Genomic DNA, 23,563 nt, shown 5'->3' on the forward strand with positions numbered 1-23,563 from the left:
GTGCCTCACTTTATTGAGTCGGATTAAGTTTTCCTTAAAATTGATAAATTTCCATCTTAAAACTTGCTTGTTTGATTGCTTGCTACATACTCTTGTTTGAATATTGCTTTGTCTTTGTTACTCTTGAAAACCAAACCAACCCCCCAACCCACCCCCCCCCCCTTTTTTCATACTTGTTTGTTGTTTAATTTGTCACAATTGTTCTAATTGCTCTCTTGATTTCACCAAGGCAAAACCCCCCTTCTCTTGGGTTCGATCCCATTACTTGCTATTTTACTAGTTTATAATTAGTATTAATTAGTACGTATTGTGGTAGATAAATTGTTAATTTGGCCGTTTTAAATAGCGACGTTTTAGGCGTGTCATTATGTTAAATAATCTCTAATACAAACTTTGTATAACATGATTCTAATAAGGAATCGATATATTTCAAAACCATTATATATGTCAAAATGACTAGTCATCCTCCCCATCATTAACATTACTAGCAGAATCAGACAAGTGATCAGCATCATGAGAAGCATCACCCAAAACCCTAACCCTCCAGACCTTAAAACATTTATCCAAACCTCCACTAAACACCAAAAACCCTTTAACAAAACTCTCTTCCTCCAAACACACCTTAACACATTTAACAGGACCATTATGCCCTTCTAACACCCCAACACACTCATAACACCACCTCTTTTTCCTCCTCCATATCCTCACCGTCGTATCGACTCCACCACTCACCACTAAATCCGCCACAGCCGCGACACTAGCCACAGCAAACTGGTGCCCCTTCATGCACCCTCGACGTATATACTCACCTGTTATTTGCTGCTCCCAGTAGTATATTCCTCCGTCCGAAGCTCCCCCGTATAAGAACCCGTCTTCATTTGATGTCGAATTTGTTAATGCAAGCGTGTTGATCGGAAATGGGTTGAAGTGAAGGGTCATTGTTAATGTGTGAAGGTTTTCACCCGATACTTTGCTCCACATTTTTAAGGTTCCGTCTGATGAACATGTGAATAAGTAGCCCTTGTCGTTGATCTCCATGGCATTGATGGTGTCCGCGTGAGCGAGGAAACTGTCGACGCATTTTCTGTCAGTAATTTTCCACGCTTTGACGGTTTTGTCATGTGAGCCTGTGTAGAGTAATCCGTCGATGACATTGTACGCCATGCATGATATTGTATCTTTGTGTTGTTGCGAACTGTGTCGATTTGATAGTAGGTATCTCAACCGGTTTGGTGTTGGAAGCGTTGCTATTTTCCGTGGAAGCGTCGCTAAATTATTACTACCATTATTATTATTATTATTATTATTATTATTATTATTATTATTATTATTATTATTATTATTATTGGAAATGGTCCAAACTCGGACTTTGTGATCTTTATGAGAAGTGAAGAGCAGATTTCCATGAGCCAACATGGACCGGACCTTGCTGGAGCAGGCTCGAACAAGGCCAATTTCGGCCATATTAAGATGTCGCCAAGCGCGGATAAAAGGGCTGCTAGATGCGGTGAATATGAGCCCTCCAGCGACGACAATAGAGTGGATGTCGTTGTCGAGGTTGCACTGGGAGAAAGTGCAATAGAAAAGAATAGGAGGTTGTTGTTGTTGGTAGATGGGTGGTGTACGCGGTGGAGATGAGTAAGACCAACGTGATTCAGGGATACGCAGTGTCGGTGGTGGTGGTAACCATAAGGGTGTGGATTCGGGGGTAAGTGTAGTGGCGCTTGGACAATTGATGAAGCTTTCGTCGTCATTGTGAAGGAAGTTTTGGAATACGAATGTGTCGGTAGAGTAACGAGGGTAAGGTGTTGGGCTGTGGTGGTTGAAGTGGCGAAAACTTAGTGATTCGCTACTGTCTTGGTGTCGGTGGCGGCGGTGGTCATCTGAGAGTTGATGCATTGTGTTAGAATTGATGGAGACTGGAAGAGCGGAGACGTTAGATGATGGATAGTTGGATATGTCATATGTATCTGTAATGTTTGAACTCAAGTCCTCAACTACGGAGTACATTTTATTCTGCTATTTATACTGTACTGAATGTTTTTTCAAAAATAAGCTTGCTTCAAATACACAGAAATTAAAGAAATGGGGCAACTTTGAAAGAAATTACCCCAAATAGATACACGTAGAATAGGTATATGCACGAATCTGTACCACGGATTAAGTCGCTTAGCGACTGAGCGACCAGGAGTTAAGTCGCTCTCCCCGCAACGACCTTACTGACTTGTAAATAAAGTTAAAAATATATATATAAAAAAAAATCACAGAGGTGATTGCTTTAATTAGGCCTGGCAAACGAATCGAACAGATTGGGAACGGACCGGGTTTCGAATCGATTTAGGGTTAGAATACGGGGCAAAAATAGTTTCCAATGCCTGTTTTTTTTACCAGTTTTTAAATTGAAAAAATATTTTAAAAAAAATTAAACATATTTAATATTAATATTAATATTTTAATCAAATTCAATGCTTAAATTAATTATATTGAAACAATTATATAAATTTAGTTATTTTAATAATCGTATTATTATTAAGGTTATAAAGTTCAATAAAAATTTATTTTTAAAAATTATTTCTGTAATTTAAAGTATTAAGTGTAATATTTTTTGATTATTTTAAATATATTATGTAATACGGACGGAGTATATAAATATTAATATTTTAACAAAAATTTTGATTGATCTTCGATCTTACGAATCCACATGTTCGAATTGAATTTCAACCCTAAATTAACGTGTCATTTCGAGTCCGGTCACAGATCGAGATTTTGGAGTCTCGACCCTGAATTTGGCGTGACAGGTTGACTCCTAACCGTCAGTTGAGGTAATATTGTGTAAAACACTATCTAGGTCTTAGGACATCAGGAACAAGGTTTTGGGGATGTAGAGGTAACACCAAGCATGGTTAATCGGGAATTTGTGCGTAGAATACAAAAGAGTGAAGTTAGAAAGGCGTTAAGGAAGATGGGGTCAAAGAAAGCAGAGGGACCGGATGGGATACCCATAGAAGTTTGGAGGTGCTTCGGGGAGAAAGGGATCGAATGGGTAACCATGCTCTTCAACAAGATTTGGAGGAGCAACAAGATGCCATCGGCTTGGAGGAGAAGCACTCTTGTCCCTTTGTACAAGAACAAAGGTGGTGTTCAAGAGTGTTCCAATTATCGGGGAATTAAACTTATGAGTCATACGATGAAGTTATGGGAACGGGTAATCGAGCAAAGGCTTAAGAGATGTGTAGACATCTCGGATAACCAATTTGGATTTATGCCCGGGAGATCGACTATGGATGCGATTTTTATCATGAGACAGTTGATGGAATACCATCGGGACAAGAAGAAGGACTTGCATATGGTCTTTATTGACTTGGAAAAGGCATATGATAGGGTACCAAGAGAAGTACTTTGGTGGGCTTTGGCGAGAAAGGGTGTGTCGCGAAAATATATTGACCTCATAAAGGACATGTATGAGGGGGCTAGTGCAAGTGTTCGCACTAATGTTGGGAGAACGGAAGAATTTCCCATTACCATCGGGGTGCATCAAGGTTCCGCACTTAGTCCTTTTCTCTTTGCTATAGTTATGGATGAGTTGACAAGGGATATTCAGGACGACATCCCTTGGTGTATGATGTTTGCTGATGATATTGTGTTGATTAATGAGACAAAAGAGGGAGTGAAGAGAAAGTTGGAATTGTGGAGGCAGACTTTAAAGACTCGTGGGTTTAGGCTGAGCAGGAGTAAGACTGAGTATTTGAGGTGTCAGTTCACTAAGGTGGCGGGGTTGAGATCAACAGAGGCGGGGTGTATTATTTTCGATGGGAATGTTGTTGAGGGGTCTGATTTCTTCAGATATCTAGGATCTATTATTCAAAAATATGGGGAGTTAGACGGAGATGTGGCTCATAGAATTAAAGCGGGGTGGTTGAAATGGAAGAGTGCTTCAGGGTTTCTATGCGATAAAGAGCCCCAAAGATTAAAAGGAAAATTTTATCGCACGACAATTAGACCTGACTTACTTTACGGTACCGAGTGTTGGGCCGTGAAACATTGTCACATTCAAAAGATGAGTGTGGCGGAGATGCGCATGTTGAGGTGGATGTGCGGACATACAAGGAAAGATCGGTTAAGGAATGAGGTGATTAAGGAAAAGGTAAAAGTGGCGCCAATAGAGGACAAGATGATGAGAAACCGACTAAGATGGTTTGGCCATGTGAGAAGGAGACCTATGGTGCACCAGTTAGGAGGCTCGAGACTTGGAAAACAGAAAAGGTCCCTAGAGGTAGAGGAAGACCGAGACAGACATGGTTGAGAGTGATAGAGCACGATATGAGATTTCTGGGCTTGAGGAGAGTATGGTGACGGGGAGGGCACAATGGAGGGAAAGGATACATGTGGATTTTTAGTATTTGATGTTTTTTTTTGACATATTTAGTGTTTTTTTATTTAAGAGAAAATTGTTGATTACAGCCTTTTATAAACCACTTTTTGAAAATTACAGCCTTATATAATTTGTTTTGTAAATTACATCCAAAATATTACTTTTCTTCTAAAATTGCGCCAGCTTGAGGATTCCGGTGAATCTTGTCAAAATCTGACCGATATACCCTTTCTTATTTAAGAGCTTAATTACTTACCCAATTCATTTCATTTTTCATTTTTCATTTTTCATTTTTCATTTTACTTCCTCTCCTCAACTTATTACCTCTCTCATCTCATCTTCTTCAACATATAATTACTTTCTAAAAGGGTGTTTATATTTAGATTATTAGGTTATTAATAATCTTCTCGCCTTCGATTTTGATTAACTTGCGAAAGTGCTTGATTTACATTCGGTTTATTGATTGTTATTTAATTAGCTTTTGTGGTTAATTTGTTATTCTCAGTTTCTTGATCCTTCTAAAGCGATGAATGATTTTTGAAGCTGGGTTAACACAATAATATCTCCTTCTCCCTCAAAAACTACAACTTGGGGAAAATTAAAGAGATATTGCTAAAATTGAAGAACCCTAATTATTTTCAATTGGGGAAAATTGATACTATAAAAGAGAGATAATTAAGAACACTAATTATAACTTGTAATGAAAATAATAGAATTAAATTAAAATGATTATGGTAAATGTTGAAGAAAAGGGCGAATTGGGAGATTGCTTATGTGAGAATGTTGAAGAAATTGATGTATAAAAAGATGAAGATTGCTAACTGGGTTTATGATGAACAAAAGAGTGTATAAAAGATGAAGGTAAGGGCATTTTGGTCATAAAAGATGAACTTAAGTGACAAAAATTCAAATTGGAGTCAATTGTCCACCGGTGTTAAAGTTTTGGCTGTAATTTACTATCAGAACTAAAATTTTGGGTGTAATTTGCAAAAAAAATTATATAAGGCTGTAATTTTTAAAAAGTGGTTTATAAAAGGCTGTAATCAACAATTTTCTCTTTATTTAATTTAAAGAAATTAAATTATTTATTCTTTTCTCCTTTATTACACTTTTTTACCAACCACTCTCTTATAGATTTTACTTGGTTCATTCCGGATCCTTAATTCTATTTCGGTTTTTAAAAATCGTTTTAATCTTTTCTCTCGATTTAAATTTTAAGTTTTTATAAAAGAAATCCGGAATTCGATTTTAAAACCTCTAAGTTTACCTTGACTTTCCATTACATTTTCGTTCTTCCTTTTTGTTTTTCATTTTCCTTTTTTTATTCGCATTTTGAAGCGTGCGTTCACCTATGGACGGATCGAAAGGATGATTCATATCAGCCGACCCCAAATCATTTTGGGATTAAGGCTCTAATGTTGTTGTTGTTGTAGTTATTGAAAGATAATTTTCTCTATACTTTTTATGTAACTTTGCTCTTTTTATTATTGATCTATCTATGTATAACTTTTTCCATTTGGAACAAACTTTCATTACAAGCTTGACAGTTTTATCGCAAATTGTACCTAATTTTATTTGTAACTTTATAACCCATACCCTATATATAATACGGGACATGCTAAATCCCGCACACAATTTTACTTAATCCCGCACATTTTTTCTACTTATCCCAAATTTACCCCTCTCATTTCTCACCCTTAATGAGACAAAAAAAAAGAAAAAAAAATGTAGCAATTCCCCATCATCTTCTTCCCTGACTATCGTTACCCTTCCCTCCGACCACCACTCCCCCGCCGCCTCCCACCGCTAACAACACATTCCCGCGCCCCTTCCGACGCCAACCATCGCCTATCCTCCCCCTCACCCAATCGACGGCCGCCCTACACCAACGGTCAGATCTGGTAGCCACCGGCCTGACTCCCGACGCCAACCACCACATGTCCTCTCCCTCACCACTTCCTTGTCGACCACCCTGCTGAAACTGACGACCACCAACAACCAATCTCAACAACGAAAAATAAAAACCCTAATTGAAAAACCTTTTTTAAAAAAAAAAAATTAATCAATCAATTGATCTAAAAATAATGTGTATGGATAAAATTGTTGATAAATGGGCTAAATTACTTGTGATATGTGTGAAATTCAGATCTATAATTGTCAAATTATTTAGGTTTTGAGAGAGATTGGGGGAAGGAGAGAACTTTTTCAATTTTTGTTAGATGAAGGGTAGAATTGGAATAATGAGCCAAAGTGTGTGGGATTTAGTAAATAGGCGTGCGGGATTTAGCATATACGTATAATACGTTCTTATTTTATTACTCTTGAAACTGCTTTTATTTTAACTTGTATTTTTTCATTTCTCGAATAAAGCCATCCCATACATTAATTTATTTTAGTTTTAAGTCGATACAGTTGCCTAATGCCTATTACATAGTTTTAAGTCGATACTGAGCACCTAGATGTTGATTGATTGCCATTGTATACGAGATCGATCAGACAAGCAACAAGAAAATTTCCTTCAAGCCAACCATGTCACAATTCCATTAATGGCGATCTAAAGTTTTATAAATTTCTTCAAACTTATTATGCTCTATATTAAATTAATACTGTAGTTTTGTACAGTGTAGATGTACTCCGTATCTTTCTACTTATTGCTCTAATTATTAATTGACGACTAGAAATCAAACTTTTATAGTTAACAACATAATTCAAGAAATATATAATTAATGGGGTTAGCTGCATCAATTGCTCTAATTATTAATTGACGACTAGAAATCAAACTTTTATAGTTAACAACATAATTCAAGAAATATATAATTAATGGGGTTAGCTGCATCAAAATAGCCAATTCCCCGGGTGTACCCAAAGTGTTTTGTTAAACCATCTTTCTGCCCTAAAATAATAAAATGGTCCTATACACAATTAAATTTCTGGAAATATACACAACGTGTATAGAAAGATAAGTAGCCAAAGGCTGGAGGTAAAGCAATAAGCCATTAAGGCCGTGTTTTTTGAACTGAAAAGAGTCGAATTGAACTTGATGCAGTTGAACTGAACTGAACTGAATTTTATTGAGCTAAACTGAACCGAATTGATCTAAAGTAAGAGTTAGGCCCTATTCTTTTCAGCTGAACTGAACTAAACTAAACTGATTAGAGTTAAATGATATAGACCTTGGGAGAACTCACCCCAAAAGCTAGCTCAAAGGGTGGTAGAGCCCAAGTCTATATAAATCCCACATAGGCCTCCCACACGACCGATGTGGGACTCATGTCCCATACCATGCAAATGGATCGTTACATTCCACCACGCTTCCGTAACCAGGCGCCCTCGCCTGCTGGCTGTGTGGTAGAACCTTTTAACCCCGGGCAAACACTGCTATAACGACGTCACCAGCAGCGGGCTGTGTGCTAGAACCATCTAGCCCCGGCCGAACACTGCAATACCGACCTCACCATAGGGCCGAGGATGCAGAAGGAGTGGAACCTGGCTCTGATACCAATTGATATAGACCTTGGGAGAACCCACCCCAGGTGGTTGAGCCCAAGTCTATATAAATCCCACATAGGCCTCCCACATGACCGATGTGGGACTCATGTCTCATACCCTGCAAATGGATTGTTACATTAAATTGAACTAAAATGAGCTGAAATTAAGCCGTAAAGAACAAGGCCTTAATTTGTGAAAAAATCAACTGTACCAAATAAAGCTGAGCTGAACTCCAAATAAACAGGGGCTAAGTACATGCTAATAACTATAATCAACAATGAGTCAATGACATTTGCTTGAGCATTTATCTAAGTAATGCTCCCATCGTTTCAATGTTAGTGTCATATTTTCTCCAAAATTTATTCCAAATTAATTATTTTATTTCTATATTTGCTATGATAAAATAGGTGAACTACGACTATTATAGTCTAATTCCTAATCTTTTAACAACCGCTCCTATATTAAAATGACATTGTCCCATTTTCTTAATTAAAGGGATATAGTAGTAATTTTACCCATATTTTTTAAAATTTTCCAAAATAAAAAGTAATACAATAAAAATAGAATGGAAGGATTGATCATACATATATCCTTGTTAATTTGACCTCCGAGTCTGTTGGCTCACGCTTAATATTGTCGAAGCTTATATATAACTAGTTTAGATCCCGCGCAATAGATGCGCGATATTTATAGAGTTTTATTTTTATATTACTTTAATCATGCTAAATTAACACCTCATTAATTTTTCATATTTCATGTCATTATATTTTGATATGAAAAAACGAAAATTGAACTTTAAAATTATTCAACAAAATTGTTTATTTTTCTCGTTATTGTATTTTGTTTCAATTAAAAAAAATGAAAATTAATCCAACAAAATTAAGTAATGTACTGAAATGTATTTTTTAAAAAGTATTTTTTCATACTACTAAACTAATGATTTCAATTTATAAACTCTTTAAATTTTTTTTTGTTATGAAAGTAATCAAAACGATAATTTTTTTTATAAATAATGTGAATAGTATGAGTCAAGTCATTCTCAAATAATAGCATCAATAAAAGATTTAATAGTTTATAGTTTTATATTATTGATACTTTTATTAAAAAATTATAGTTTAGTGTTTAGTGAAAATTATATAATTTGATGAAAAAAATTAATTTTAATGAAAAGAATTATATAACGAAATACATCATAATTATTAATTTTCTTATTTAATGAATACAATTAAATTATGAGTAATAGTTTCTTTATTTAAAAAGATGCTTTTTGAAGGAAAAATTTGTTAGTTGACCTATTCATTTAGTAAATAGGGGATTTCTATTGAAGGTACAGGAAGGTTCATCACGACCAACTTTTTTTCATACTTGATTGCTTCCCGTTGTAACCAAATGCATTGGGAAAAAAATTAAAGACGTTAATTAATACTCCTTCCATATAATTTATTTTTGTCCCTTTTCTCTTTTAGTCCCAAATTAATCAAATGTTCTTCATTAATTAAGTACCCCGTATTATTTAGTCCGTTATAATCAAATTAGTAAGGGATAAAATTACTGATTTTATTACTTTCTTTTTTTTAGCCAAAGTATAGATTCCTTTTTTTTTTTTTTTTTTTTTTTGCAGCTGTAAAGAAAAGCAAGACCGACAATGTTCTTAGTTGCTCATAGCTCCTTTTGCAAGGGCATGAGCAACCCTATTAGACATACGTGACACAAACTTAAACGATAAACAATGAAAAAAAAGGAAATAAAAGACGCATGTCTTGAATGACACCATCAATGAGATGGTGCTCCTTCTCCAGCCCGGCAAGTTGAACCAGAAGTTGAAGACAATCCGAGTTGACCTCCAAATGAAGAATCCCTTGTGAAAAATCCCACCTCAACACATCCCGTAGTCCCAAAGCTTCGGCTTGTAATCCATATTCCGCACAGATCCTAACACTTCTGGATAACAATGAACTACCACCATCCCCATAGGGCACCCACCCAATAGCCGCATGTCCCACAGATTTCCACCCTGCATCCACCATAACCCGGATAACCTGACACCCTCCTCATCCTCCTACCACAAAGAAAGGCCGCCCTTCTCGTAAATGACGTAAGTCATTTGCGCATGTTTTCACCTCCACGCCCCCCCTTTCCTTCTTACCAGACTCAAATGCCCTCAATGCCGTCTCCACCGAGCATGACCATTAGCCAAAGAACATTTGAGGATGAAAGTGTTCCCCCTGAAACAGAATCCGATTCTGCACCAGCCACAGGCACCATAAGGTGGCCAAGAATTTAATGACCTTGACCTCCGCATCCTCCATTTTTCTTAAGTAGGTTATCCAGTTAATGACCCATTCCCCAATACTGATGTGAACACCGCCTAGTGTCCGAATTCCGAGGTCAGAGCAAGCCCAGACCCGACGAGCAATTTGACAATCACGAAACAGATGAGCACTTGTCTCAGTCAGACCCCCAGTGTCCAAACACAGCTTACAAGTGGAATCCACCACAATTTTTCTCCGTGCAAATTCAGCCCCCATCGGCAGTGAATTAGTCAAAAGTCGCCACAAGAAAACCTTCCAAGAACTCGGTCCCGTTAAACACCCCTGCCTCATTAATTCGATCACGATCCTTAGTGGTACCATGGATCATCATATAGTCCGCAAAAGCAACACCATAACCACTCTTTACTGAATAGAGCCCATTACTAGTGTGTTTCCAATACACCTTGTCCCGCACCTGCGAAAAACAAAGAGGAATGGCCAAAATCTTATCCACCGACTCCGGCGTGAACAAAAAGCGAAGGAACCCCTTATCCCAGTTCCCATCCAACAACCGTAGATCCTTCACTTGCAGATCTTTTAGAAAAACGTTGTTTGGTAGCATGGCGTTTTCACTTGGCTCGGGCCTTTCACCATTCACCCAACAAGAATTCCACACCGAAAGACTAGAATTAGTCCCAGGCTTCCAAGCAATATTATGCCAAATGAGCTCCATCCCATAACGAATGCTTCGTACACCCCAGGAGACATTATTTTGCCGTGTAGGAGCTACTCCCGCAGACCACCCCTCACGGCCAAACAATTTGGCTTTAAAGACCTTACAAAACAATGACTCCTGATCCGAAATAATTCGCCACGCTTGCTTGGCCAGCAAAGCTTGATTCAAGCACTCAATATTCCGCATCCCAAGTCCACCAGCACTCTTAGGTAAACTAAGAAATCTTCTACTGCACCAATGAGTACTCCTTCCAGATTTGCACCCAGCCCACTAAAAATGTGCCAGCATTGAATTAATCTTGCTAGTCACACTTACCGGTAATTTGAAAACCGATAGAAAGTAATTAGAAATAATTGATAGGACGGACGAAATCAAGGTTAGCCTACCCGCTGGTGATAGAAAAATCCCATTCCAAGAGGACACTCTCTTCGAAACCATCTCAATAAGCCCTACAAAGATCTCTCGCTTCGAACCCTGAAATTCAGTGAGTAAACCCAGGTATTTCCCAATTCCCGTATTATGTCGAATATTAAGCACCTGTAAACATTCCCTGACCTGGCTCAACTTTGTATTTGGACTAAACAAGACTCCTGACTTATCATCATTAATGCGCTGCCCCGAAGCTCTGCAATAAGCATCTAAGATACCCTTTAGGCTGAAAAATGACTTGTTGGAGTCTTGTAGAAAGAAGACAGCATCATCCGCAAAGAATGAATTTGTCAAAGGAGGTACATTAGGGCATAACCTGATGCCGCGAAGAGCCCCCACATTCTGTGCCTGAAGAACTTTCCCGGACAACACCTCCATACAAAGAATAAAAAGATAAGGAGATAAAGGATCTCCCTGCCGAAGTCCACAAGTTGGCTTAAAAGCTTCCAGAGGGGAACCATTAAGGAGAACCTCATAGGACACCGTGGAAACACAATTCATGATTAGCTGAACCAGATTTTCAGGGAAACCAAACCTCCTCAGGCTTAGATCCAAAAATTATCATCGCACTCTATCATAGGCCTTACTCATATCAGCTTTAAACGTGAATCTGCCAGACTGTCCATATTTGTGCCTATTAATGACATGAATGGCTTCGTGAGCAACAAGGATATTATCACTGATCAACCTACCCGGGAGGAAAGCATTCTGGAACTCCCCAACAAGATACCTCATCACCCTAGCTATCCGGTTTGCAATGCACTTAGTGACAATCCTCATAAAGACGTTACAAAGACTAATAGGGCGATAGTCCTGGACCTGTTCCGGATTGTCCCCCTTAGGAATAAGGGTAATGAAAGTGCGATTAGCCTCACTCAACACTCTCCCGGAGTTAAGCACCGAAAGAACGGCCTTAGTGAAATCAGATTTAATCATCCCCCAACATTTCTGAAAGAAAAGCGCCGAGATGCCATCAGGGCCAGGTGACTTGAGCGCCCCCATTTGGAAAACAGCCTTCCTGACCTCTTTAGCGGAAAAAGGTTTCCGTAACCAATCCGCATCATCATTTGTAACCCGTTTTGTGATTCCCGTAAAGATCTCATCCTCAGCATCTAAGAAATTCAAGCTATCATCTACGTTATTCTGTGGATGAGCTTTGTAAAGATCCTTAAAGTATCTCAAAAAAGCCAGGTCCACCTCCCTGGGTCATACACCCAAGCACCCTCAGCATTCCGAATCCCATAAATAAAGTTTCTACCCGCTCTCCCTTTAACCCAGTTGAAAAAATATTTGGTGCAAGCATCTCCGTCAACAACCCACCGTAATTTTGCTCTCTGTTTCCAGAAACTAGCAGCCGCTCTAGCGAAAGCCCGTACCTCTTCATTAACCTTGGTATATTCCTCATCCTTCCCCTCCTTTATAGCTAAATCCATGCCCTTTTCCAATCGAAGATCAAACTCTTCCCACTTATGATTCCACTCACTTCTCTTATCAAGAGTCCAAGATTTAACCCTCTGCCTTACCAAAGCCAGCTTTCGAACAATTCTGAAGGCCGGAGAACCCACAAAATTTACAGATCAAGCCTTCCTAATTCCCTCTCTTTGGTGCATGGACAATACTTTTTGCAAAAAGCTATTGGGAGATCCAATTTCCCCCTTGGAAACACGAAACTACGGAGTTAAATGAATAACAAGATTATTTTTACGCTGTATATGCAACTAGCAAGATTATTTTTACGCTTAATTGATACTCCCTCTGTTCCGGTCAATTGTTGTTCTTTGGTTTTGGCACAAAGATCAAGGAACGGGAAGAGTCAATTATAAGATGACAAGTGAACCAAATTGAGTGTGAATGATCAAATTGTTCATCAAATGCAATCCTAAAATAGAGAGGACAACAATTGATTGAGACACCCCAAAATGGAAAAGGACAACAAATGACCGGGACAGAGGGAGCATTAAATATTTACTATGTACTCGATATGTTTCGGTTATAAACATACAGTTTACATGAGACTAATAAATAATCGCACTTTATTTTCGCAGTACATATTTTATTCATTATAGTACTTTTTGCACCAAAGTTTCCATTTGTCTACCCTTTAACTAAAAACTTCAAACATAATTCTCCCTACCTTCTCTCTATTGTAAAACCCTTAATCTCATTCAACCTCTTTCAAATTCTTTAATTATGAATGATAATTCGAGTATAAAACGGGTATTTTAATCCATTAGTCCATTATTAATAATTAAACTGACTCATGATAATTCGAGTATAAAACGGGTATTTTAATCCATTAGTCCATTATTAATAATTAAATTGACTCGTTACTAAAATTGTAGTACAATATGATTAAATGGAAAAAACAAATTACCAGAGATGTCAAATTATTGTTTTGTTCTTTATAAATTGTACTACATTAAACATTGTAACTTGTAAGGCTACGTTCTTCTAGTAATTAGGGTTTACATGTTCATTATTCCATTAAACTTGTGTACTGTGTTTTACGACAAGGGCAGTGGTGGTGCTATTGGTGTTGTTGATGGGTCGATGTTGGTGGTGGTTTTGGTGTATCATCGCCGGATACAAACACTTCTCTCCATTAAAATTACACTTTTATCTTTTAAAATTACACTTTTTTCTGTTAAAATTACATTTTTCTCTATTATTAAAGTTGCACTTTTCTCCATTAAAATTACACTTTTATCTATTAAAATTACACTTTTTTCTATTAAAGTTACACTTATCTCTATTAAGGTTACCCTCTCAAAGACTAAATTTTATACTCTCAATGGACTAAAGTTACACTATCAAAGGACTAAAGTTACACTCTCAATGGATTAAAGTTACACGTTGAATATGGACTAGAGATATACTCTCAATGGACTAAAACTACAATTTAATGGACTAAAATTACATTTTAGTTGACTAAAGTTACACTTCTGGACTAAAATTACAATTTAATGGACTAAAGTTACACTTCTGGACAAAAATTAAGATTTAATGGACTAAAATTACACTTTAATGGACTAAAATTACACTTTAGTTGACTAAAGTTACACTTCTAAAAGACTAAAGTTACACTTATAAGTTATAAATCGCTCAATTTACAATGAGTTGTGTTAAAATTTGAAAAAAAAAAATATTTCTCAAAATTTGACGTAAAATTGCTTCAAAATTTCAAATTTGTCGTAAAACGCAAAATTTGTCGTAAACTTGCTTCAAAATTTGAAATTTCAAAATAATATCCGTCAAAACCGCTATCTTTTGTTAAAATTACACTTTTTTTTTTGTTAGAATTACACTCGTAAAATTTGTATAAACTTTGAAGTATAAGAAGACTTTTTTTTGTTAAGTGTATAATAATGAATTAGTGAATGTATAATTAAAGCTAGAGAGAGAAAGTGGGATTAATTAGTGTATAGAAAACTCATTAGTGTTAAGTGTGTTTGTTGTCTTCAATCTCAACCATCCATATTGGAGCCCTTTCTCTTTACTTGGAGAGGGGTTGGACACTGATGATGTTGCATCAAAAGGTATTTTGACAGAGTTTTTTTATGACGATGATGACTTGCTCATGGATGATGATGACTTGGCTGAGAATTCCTTCAATTCCATGAACTCAGCCAACTCTTTTATAAAGAGAATTGGTTTTTTGGAAGTGAACAATGGTAATTGCAAATCGTTGTCCAAAGATTCAGAGTCGTCGAAAAGAAAAGTGGATGATGGGGATGAAGTTGATTCTGTTTCAACTGCATCAAAGCGTCCAAGGGCTTGAGGCCTCCAGTTTTCTTTCTCCTGTCCTTTATCAAAATTCAGTTATGATAGTCCAAATTTTTTTTGCAGTTGTTCGTTTTTATTGCTTTCTTTGGAACAACCTTTTCTAAAGGTTTTGGTTATTTTGCCCCCTGCTCTTCTTGGATTTTTTGTTTCCTGATTTGGGGATGTTCTTGGACTTTCTTAAAGGAAGGAGTTTTTATATGTAGTAGATCTTTCTTAGAGCAATCTTTTTTGAAGAAGAATCCTGGTAAAGGATCTTCTTGCCCCCCTGTTTTTCATATAATGTCAAATGCTAATTTATGGGAGGTTTGCTCCGTTTCTTCGATTTATGACGCCTTCTCTCTTTGTTTTGAACTTTTCGAGTTATACTATCACGGCTGTGGTTATGCTCATAAAATCTCTTACCTGCATTGTTGGAAATGCTTGGAATTTACCCAAGTTTTTGCTAAACGCTATGGTCATATTGGTTTGATTAAAAATTTCATATGCCTCTCTTCTGTTTTTTTATTAGCTACGCTTGGTCTTTTTATATCGACCGCCTACAAACTTGCAGAAAGTGTGTGCTTAATTGTACACTCTTTGAGTTACTTTGTCTACGGTCTTTCTTCAATTTAAATGAATATTGCTTTTTGGAATGTTAGGGGTACAAAAAGAAAAAACTTTGCCGAGGAACTTAATTTTTTTAGCTCGTCCAATGGTATTAAAATTTTAGCTATTTGTGATACGAAATCAACTTCAAAGCCCGAACCTTTTACGACTGCTAGTTTTGGCTTTAATAACTGCGATTTTGTTCCGAGTATTGGGCTATCGGGTGGTATTTGGTTATTTTGGAAAGAGTCTATTTCCATGACTTTTTCGTTAAAGGTCCTTTTTAGGTCAATTAGATTCATTGCGTGTGAAATTTGTGACTTACAAAATAACTTGGTTTTTTGCCTTATCTTCGTTTATGCTCCAGCTCAACCATCTGAAAAGGCGGATTTTTGGAGTGAGTTGGAAAATTTTGTCCTAAATCTTGAGTTGCCTTTCTTGTTACTAGGAGATCTCAACGAGATTAAAAGTCCTAGTGAAAAAGAAGGCGGTGCTAAAGTTACCAATGCACGTTGTGTGAGACTAAATAAGTTCCTAAACAATACAAATTGTGTAGACCTCCCCTTTTCTGGTAATTTTTTCACTTGGAGAAAAAAGAAAACTAGCTCTGATAATGTTTTTGAAATTCTTGATAAAGCCGTAGCGTCTCCAAATTGGATTAATAGTTATCCAAACTTACAATTTATGCACCATGCTTTCACTAGCTCCGACCATTGTCCTATATCTGTGAAATTTCATGAGCAAGCTCATAAAAAAGCGCCTCCGTTTCGGTTTGAACTCATGTGGACCCTTCGAAATGACTTCACTAAGATGGTTAAAAGTAGTTGGCAGTACCAATTTCGTGGATCTTATATGTTTTGTCTTTCTCAAAAATGCAAGTTACTAAAGCAAAAGGCTAAGAAATGGAACCAATCTACCTTTGGAAATATTTTTAGACAACTTTCAATTGCTGAAAAAAAGTTAGAGAATATTCAAAACCAACTTGGTTCATCCCATGCTACAGTTTTAGAAGTTGCGCAGTTGAAATGGCTGAAAAAATGAGATGCCCCTACTTGACTATAAACGCATTTATTGGCAACAGAAAACTCGTATAGATAAAGCTAAGTTCGGAGATAATAATACCAAGTATTTTCAAAACCATGCCACTATTAGACGTAGTAGGAATGGAATTAAGCAGTTCATAAATAGGAACGGTGCTTGTATTACTGACCGAGAACTCATTAAACAAGAAATATCTGAGGAATTTAAATTTAGATTCACAAGAAATAATCTTTGTCTTTTCGACAAAAATGAGGATTTTAAGTCGATTAGTGGATTAATTACTGACGAAGATAACGATTTTCTTACAAGTAATGTTAGTATGGAAGAGGTTAAACAAACAGTTTTTAATTTAGCCGCAAATAAATGTCCTGGTCCGGATGGTTTCCCTATAGAGTTCTTTCAAAAATATTGGGATATTGTAGGAAATTCGGTAACTAAAGCAGTTCTAGCTTTTTTCCATTCGGGTAAATTATTAAAAGAAATAAATCATACTTTCATAGCATTAATTCCTAAAATTGATAATCCTCAAACAACAAACCATTTTCGCCCTATTAGTCTTTGCTCAACAATCTATAAAATTAGTTCGAAAATCTTAGCCACTCGTCTTCGTAGTGTCTTGCATAAGATTATCCACCCTTTTCAAGGTGCTTTTACACCTAATCGTTTTATTCAAGATAATATCCTTCTTGCCCACGAAATTTTCAACTCTTTTAAGCGTAAAAAAGGTAAAGGTGGCTGGATTGCTATTAAACTTGATATGGAGAAAGCATATGACCGACTAGAATGGAACTTTATTGAGGAAACTTTTAGACAAATGGGTTTCAATGATATTTGGATTTCATGGATCATGAAATGTATAAAAACTGTCTCGTTCTCTGTGTTAGTAAATGGAACACCAGGTGATGTTTTTACACCCACTAGAGGCATTAGACAGGGAGACCCACTCTCGCCATATATATTCATTATGTGCGCCGAGATTCTAGCAAGATCCCTACAAAAAAATAGTGATCTTAGTTCTAGTGATACTGGGATTAGAATTGGATCTGGGGTGGAGAAAATCCCTTTTCTCACTTTTGCGGATGATACTATCATTTTCGCTAAAGCATCTAATCAGAGCTGTAGAACCATTAAGTCTATTTTAAATAACGTTTGCACGATATCAGGACAATTTATCAATTTTGACAAATCCACCTTTCAATGCACTAGAAATATTGACCGGCCTCTTCGAGAATCCTTTAGAGGTATTCTTCATATGAACGAGGAAACTCACCTAGGTAAGTACTTAGGTTGTCCCATCATTGATAGTAGAGTTACTAAAAATACTTTTGACAGTATTATTCTTTCTTCTCATAATCAACTATCAAAATGGAAAGCGAATTCTTTATCACAAGCAGGTAGACTAGTTCTAATTAATGCAAATTTAGCCTCGAAAGGAACTTTTCAAATGCAAAGCTTTTTGCTTCCCTCATCAATCCATAAAAGATTGGACAAGATTAATAGAGATTTTCTCTGGAACAAGAATCCCTCTCAACGATCCCCTAATTTGATTGGTTGGCAAAAAGTCTGTTTACCGAAATCTTCGGGTGGACTAGGAATTAAAACATCTGAGGCAGCTAACAAAGCTCTCCAAATGAAACTCTTATGGAAAATTCTTATGGACAAGGAAAATATATGGGTCAAAGTGATAACTAAAAAATACTTGAAAAACTGTTCACTTTTTGACCATAAACCAAACTCAGTATCCTCTTGGCAATGGCGTAAGGTTATGAGTCTTCCAAATCTCTTTAGAAAAGGACTAAGATGGCAAGTAGGTGATGGTAGCAACATTAAGTTTTGGTCTGATAATTGGGTCTTTTCACACCCACTTACAAGCATTATGATTGATGATGTTAGTAACCGTGACCCTAATCTTTTGGTTAAATATTTCATAACCTCAGACAAACAATGGGATGTTTGTAAATTATCCAGTTTAGTGAATAACGATATAGTGAATCAGATTACTAGCATCCCACTACCACATAATGATATTCTTGATACCCTCATTTGGGGGCTGTCCGTAGACGAAGCTTTCTCTACCAAGACAGCAACTTGGTTAGCGCAAGGTTTGTTCGATCATGCTCTTGAGAAATGTGAATTTCAGTGGATTTGGAAATTGAATATTCCTCCAAAATTGAAATTTTTTCTTTAGAAAGCCTGTGTTGACGGTCTCCCGACGAAAAGTAGACTTCTTAAGAGTCATATTGATATCCCATCTCATTGTGTTCTATGCAACAATCATACTGAAAGCAAAGATCATTTCTTTTACGAATGTCCCTTGATTGGATCTGTCATCCAAGACCTGAACATTATTAGTTTCAATGAGTTTGTGTCAAAATATGATAATATTACAAGTCAAAGTTTTCTAACGAAGCTTAATTTTCTCAAAGATTTAATTTCAAAAGATGATTTCACTAAGATTATTTTTATTTGGTGGAATGCATGGTTTCATAGAAATGACATTATCTTTAATAATCTTAACTTAAGTATCAGCAAACTTATTACTTTATGTAATAATAGCATTAAGACCTGGAATGTGAAGAGATTTAAGGATCTCAACAATCCCGAGATAGAAGAGTCAGCTAGAAACAATTCTAATAAAGAAGAAATTTGGTGGGAAAAACCTAGAAACGGTTTCCTAAAGCTAAATTTTGACGGATCGAGAATAGAAGGTAGTAAAGCTGCCTTAGGATATTCAATAAGAGATCACAATGGTAACGTCGTTTTGTTGGGAGCAAAAAAGTGAGGTTCCAATAGTATTCTTGTTGCGGAAGCTCTCGCTTTAAAAGAAGGCATTTTAGCAGCTAAATATTTAGGAATCTCAAAGTTAATTGTGGAGGGTGATAATTTATGTGTGATTAACTCGATTAGAGGTACCTGGCAAATTCCTTGGGAAATTTCTAGTATTATTAAGGATGTGAAATTAGACCTTCATTTTTTCGATGAGGTGATAATTAAACATTGCTTTCGTGAAGCCAACAAGGTTGCTGACTTCATGGCTTCTATTGGACATTCATGTCCAACTCTTTCGAGGTGGTTTGATAGCCGGTGGCTTCAACTTACCTCCCACATTCGAAAGGATGAGATAGGTTGGTCCTATCCTAGAGGATCAACCTAGTTTTCTTATCTTATCAAAAAAATAAAAAAAAAATATTGGAGGATCTAATGATATGGGATAGGACTTAGGGACTCAAAACATATGGTGGACTTATAAGAACTTTACTCTCTCTCTCTCTCTCTCTCTCTCTCTCTCTCTCTCTCTCTCTCTCTCTCTCTCTCTCTATATATATATATATATATATATATATATATATATATATATATATATATATATATATATATATATATATATATATATATATATATATATATATATATATATATATATATATATATATAAATTCATAAAAGTTTTAAAAAAAAATTAACATAAACTTACCAATAACGACCTCGCCGAGAACGGTCCTCTGAGAGAATCACCTGCATGCCCTCCTTCTTCTCTGTTGGAGCTGTAGGGTCGTCATCCTCAACCTCCTCGTTCTCCTGATCACGACGAGATCCACCACTAACGCAAAATTTGTCGTAAACTTGCTTCAAAATTTGAAATTTCAAAATAATATCCGTCAAAACCGCTATCTTTTGTTAAAATTACACTTTTATTTTGTTAGAATTACACTCGTAAAATTTGTATAAACTTTGAAGTATAAGAAGACCTTTTTTTGTTAAGTGTATAATAATAAATTAGTGAATGTATAATTAAAGCTAGAGAGAGAAAGTGGGATTAATTAGTGTATAGAAAACTCATTAGTGTTAAGTGTGTTTGTTGTCTTCAATCTCAACCATCCATATTGGAGGATCTAATGGTAAGGGATAGGACTTAGGGACTCAAAACATATGGTGGACTTATAAGAACTTTACTATATATATATATATATATATATATATATATATATATATATATATATATTCATAAAAGTTTTAAAAAAAATTAACATAAACTTACCAATAACGACCTCGCCGAGAACGGTCCTCCGAGAGAATCACCGCATGCCCTCCTTCTTCTCTGTTGGAGCTGTAGGGTCGTCATCCTCAACCTCCTCGTTCTCCTGATCACGACGAGATCCACCACTAACGCAAAATTTGTCGTAAACTTGCTTCAAAATTTGAAATTTCAAAATAATATCCGACAAAACCGCTATCTTTTGTTAAAATTACACTTTTATTTTGTTAGAATTACACTCGTAAAATTTGTATAAACTTTGAAGTATAAGAAGACCTTTTTTGTTAAGTGTATAATAATGAATTAGTGAATGTATAATTAAAGCTAGAGAGAGAAAGTGGGATTAATTAGTGTATAGAAAACTCATTAGTGTTAAGTGTGTTTGTTGTCTTCAATCTCAACCATCCATATTGGAGGATCTAATGGTAAGGGATAGGACTTAGGGACTCAAAACATATGGTGGACTTATAAGAACTTTACTACATATATATATATATATATATATATATATATATATATATATATATATATATATATATATATATATATATATATTCATAAAAGTTTTAAAAAAAATTAACATAAACTTACCAATAACGACCTCGCCGAGAACGGTCCTCCGAGAGAATCACCGCATGCCCTCCTTCTTCTCTCGTTGGAGATGTAGGGTCGTCATCCTCAACCTCCTCGTTCACCCGATCACGACGAGATCCACCACTAACGCAAAATTTGTCGTAAACTTGCTTCAAAATTTGAAATTTCAAAATAATATCCGTCAAAACCGCTATCTTTTGTTAAAATTACACTTTTATTTTGTTAGAATTACACTCGTAAAATTTGTATAAACTTTGAAGTATAAGAAGACCTTTTTTTGTTAAGTGTATAATAATAAATTAGTGAATGTATAATTAAAGCTAGAGAGAGAAAGTGAGATTAATTAGTGTATAGAAAACTCATTAGTGTTAAGTGTGTTTGTTGTCTTCAATCTCAACCATCCATATTGGAGGATCTAATGATAAGGGATAGGACTTAGGGACTCAAAACATATGGTGGACTTATAAGAACTTTACTACATATATATATATATATATATATATATATATATATATATATATATATATATATATATATATATTCATAAAAGTTTTAAAAAAAAATTAACATAAACTTACCAATAACGACCTCGCCGAGAACGGTCCTCCGAGAGAATCACCGCATGCCCTCCTTCTTCTCTCGTTGGAGCCGTAGGGTCGTCATCCTCAACCTCCTCGTTCTCCGATCACAACGAGATCCACCACTAACGCAAAATTTGTCGTAAACTTGCTTCAAAATTTGAAATTTCAAAATAATATCCGACAAAACCGCTATCTTTTGTTAAAATTACACTTTTATTTTGTTAGAATTACACTCGTAAAATTTGTATAAACTTTGAAGTATAAAAAGACCTTTTTTGTTAAGTGTATAATAATAAATTAGTGAATGTGAAATTAAAGCTAGAGAGAGAAAGTGGGATTAATTAGTGTATAGAAAACTCATTAGTGTTAAGTGTGTTTGTTGTCTTCAATCTCAACCATCCATATTGGAGGATCTAATGGTAAGGGATAGGACTTAGGGACTCAAAACATATGGTGGACTTATAAGAACTTTACTACATATATATATATATATATATATATATATATATATATATATATATATATATATATATATATATATACACATAAAAGTTTTAAAAAAAATTAACATAAACTTACCAATAACGACCTCGCCGAGAACGGTCCTCTGAGAGAATCACCTGCATGCCCTCCTTCTTCTCTGTTGGAGCTGTAGGGTCGTCATCCTCAACCTCCTCGTTCTCCTGATCACGACGAGATCCACCACTAACGGAAAATTTGTCGTAAACTTGCTTCAAAATTTGAAATTTCTAAATAATATCCGTCAAAACCGCTATCTTTTGTTAAAATTACACTTTTATTTTGTTAGAATTACACTCGTAAAATTTGTATAAACTTTGAAGTATAAGAAGACCTTTTTTTGTTAAGTGTATAATAATAAATTAGTGAATATATAATTAAAGCTAGAGAGAGAAAGTGAGATTAATTAGTGTATAGAAAACTCGATAGTGTTAAGTGTGTTTGTTGTCTTCAATCTCAACCATCCATATTGGAGGATCTAATGGTAAGGGATAGGACTTAGGGACTCAAAACATATGGTGGGCTTATAAGAACTTTACTATATATATATATATATATATATATATATATATTCATAAAAGTTTTAAAAAAAAATTAACATAAACTTACCAATAACGACCTCGCCGAGAACGGTCCTCCGAGAGAATCACCGCATGCCCTCCTTCTTCTCTGTTGGGAGCCGTAGGGTCGTCATCCTCAACCTCCTCGTTCTCCTGATCACAACGAGATCCACCACTAACGCAAAATTTGTCGTAAACTTGCTTCAAAATTTGAAATTTCAAAATAATATCCGTCAAAACCGCTATCTTTTGTTAAAATTACACTTTTATTTTGTTAGAATTATACTCGTAAAATTTGTATAAACTTTGAAGTATAAAAAGACCTTTTTTTGTTAAGTGTATAATAATAAATTAGTGAATGTGAAATTAAAGCTAGAGAGAGAAAGTGGGATTAATTAGTGTATAGAAAACTCATTAGTGTTAAGTGTGTTTGTTGTCTTCAATCTCAACCATCCATATTGGAGGATCTAATGGTAAGGGATAGGACTTAGGGACTCAAAACATATGGTGGACTTATAAGAACTTTACTACATATATATATATATATATATATATATATATATATATATATATATATATATATATA

General features: G+C 35.6%; 2 protein-coding genes across 2 annotated transcripts; one reads left to right on the forward strand and one right to left on the reverse strand.

Moving 5' to 3' along the window:
* Nucleotides 1–456: 456 nt before the first annotated feature.
* On the reverse strand, nt 457–1,164 carry LOC141617321 (protein JINGUBANG-like). Its single transcript, XM_074434506.1, has one exon. It carries the CDS (start codon nt 1,162–1,164, stop codon nt 457–459), a length of 708 nt encoding a protein of 235 aa, XP_074290607.1.
* Nucleotides 1,165–15,673: 14,509 nt separating this feature from the next.
* LOC141617322 (uncharacterized) lies at nt 15,674–16,687 on the forward strand. Its single transcript, XM_074434507.1, has one exon. The coding sequence runs from the start codon at nt 15,674–15,676 to the stop codon at nt 16,685–16,687; it is 1,014 nt and encodes a 337-aa protein (XP_074290608.1).
* Nucleotides 16,688–23,563: the final 6,876 nt, after the last annotated feature.

Source organism: Silene latifolia, chromosome X (genome assembly GCF_048544455.1).
Source record: "Silene latifolia isolate original U9 population chromosome X, ASM4854445v1, whole genome shotgun sequence".
Taxonomy (NCBI): domain Eukaryota; kingdom Viridiplantae; phylum Streptophyta; class Magnoliopsida; order Caryophyllales; family Caryophyllaceae; genus Silene; species Silene latifolia.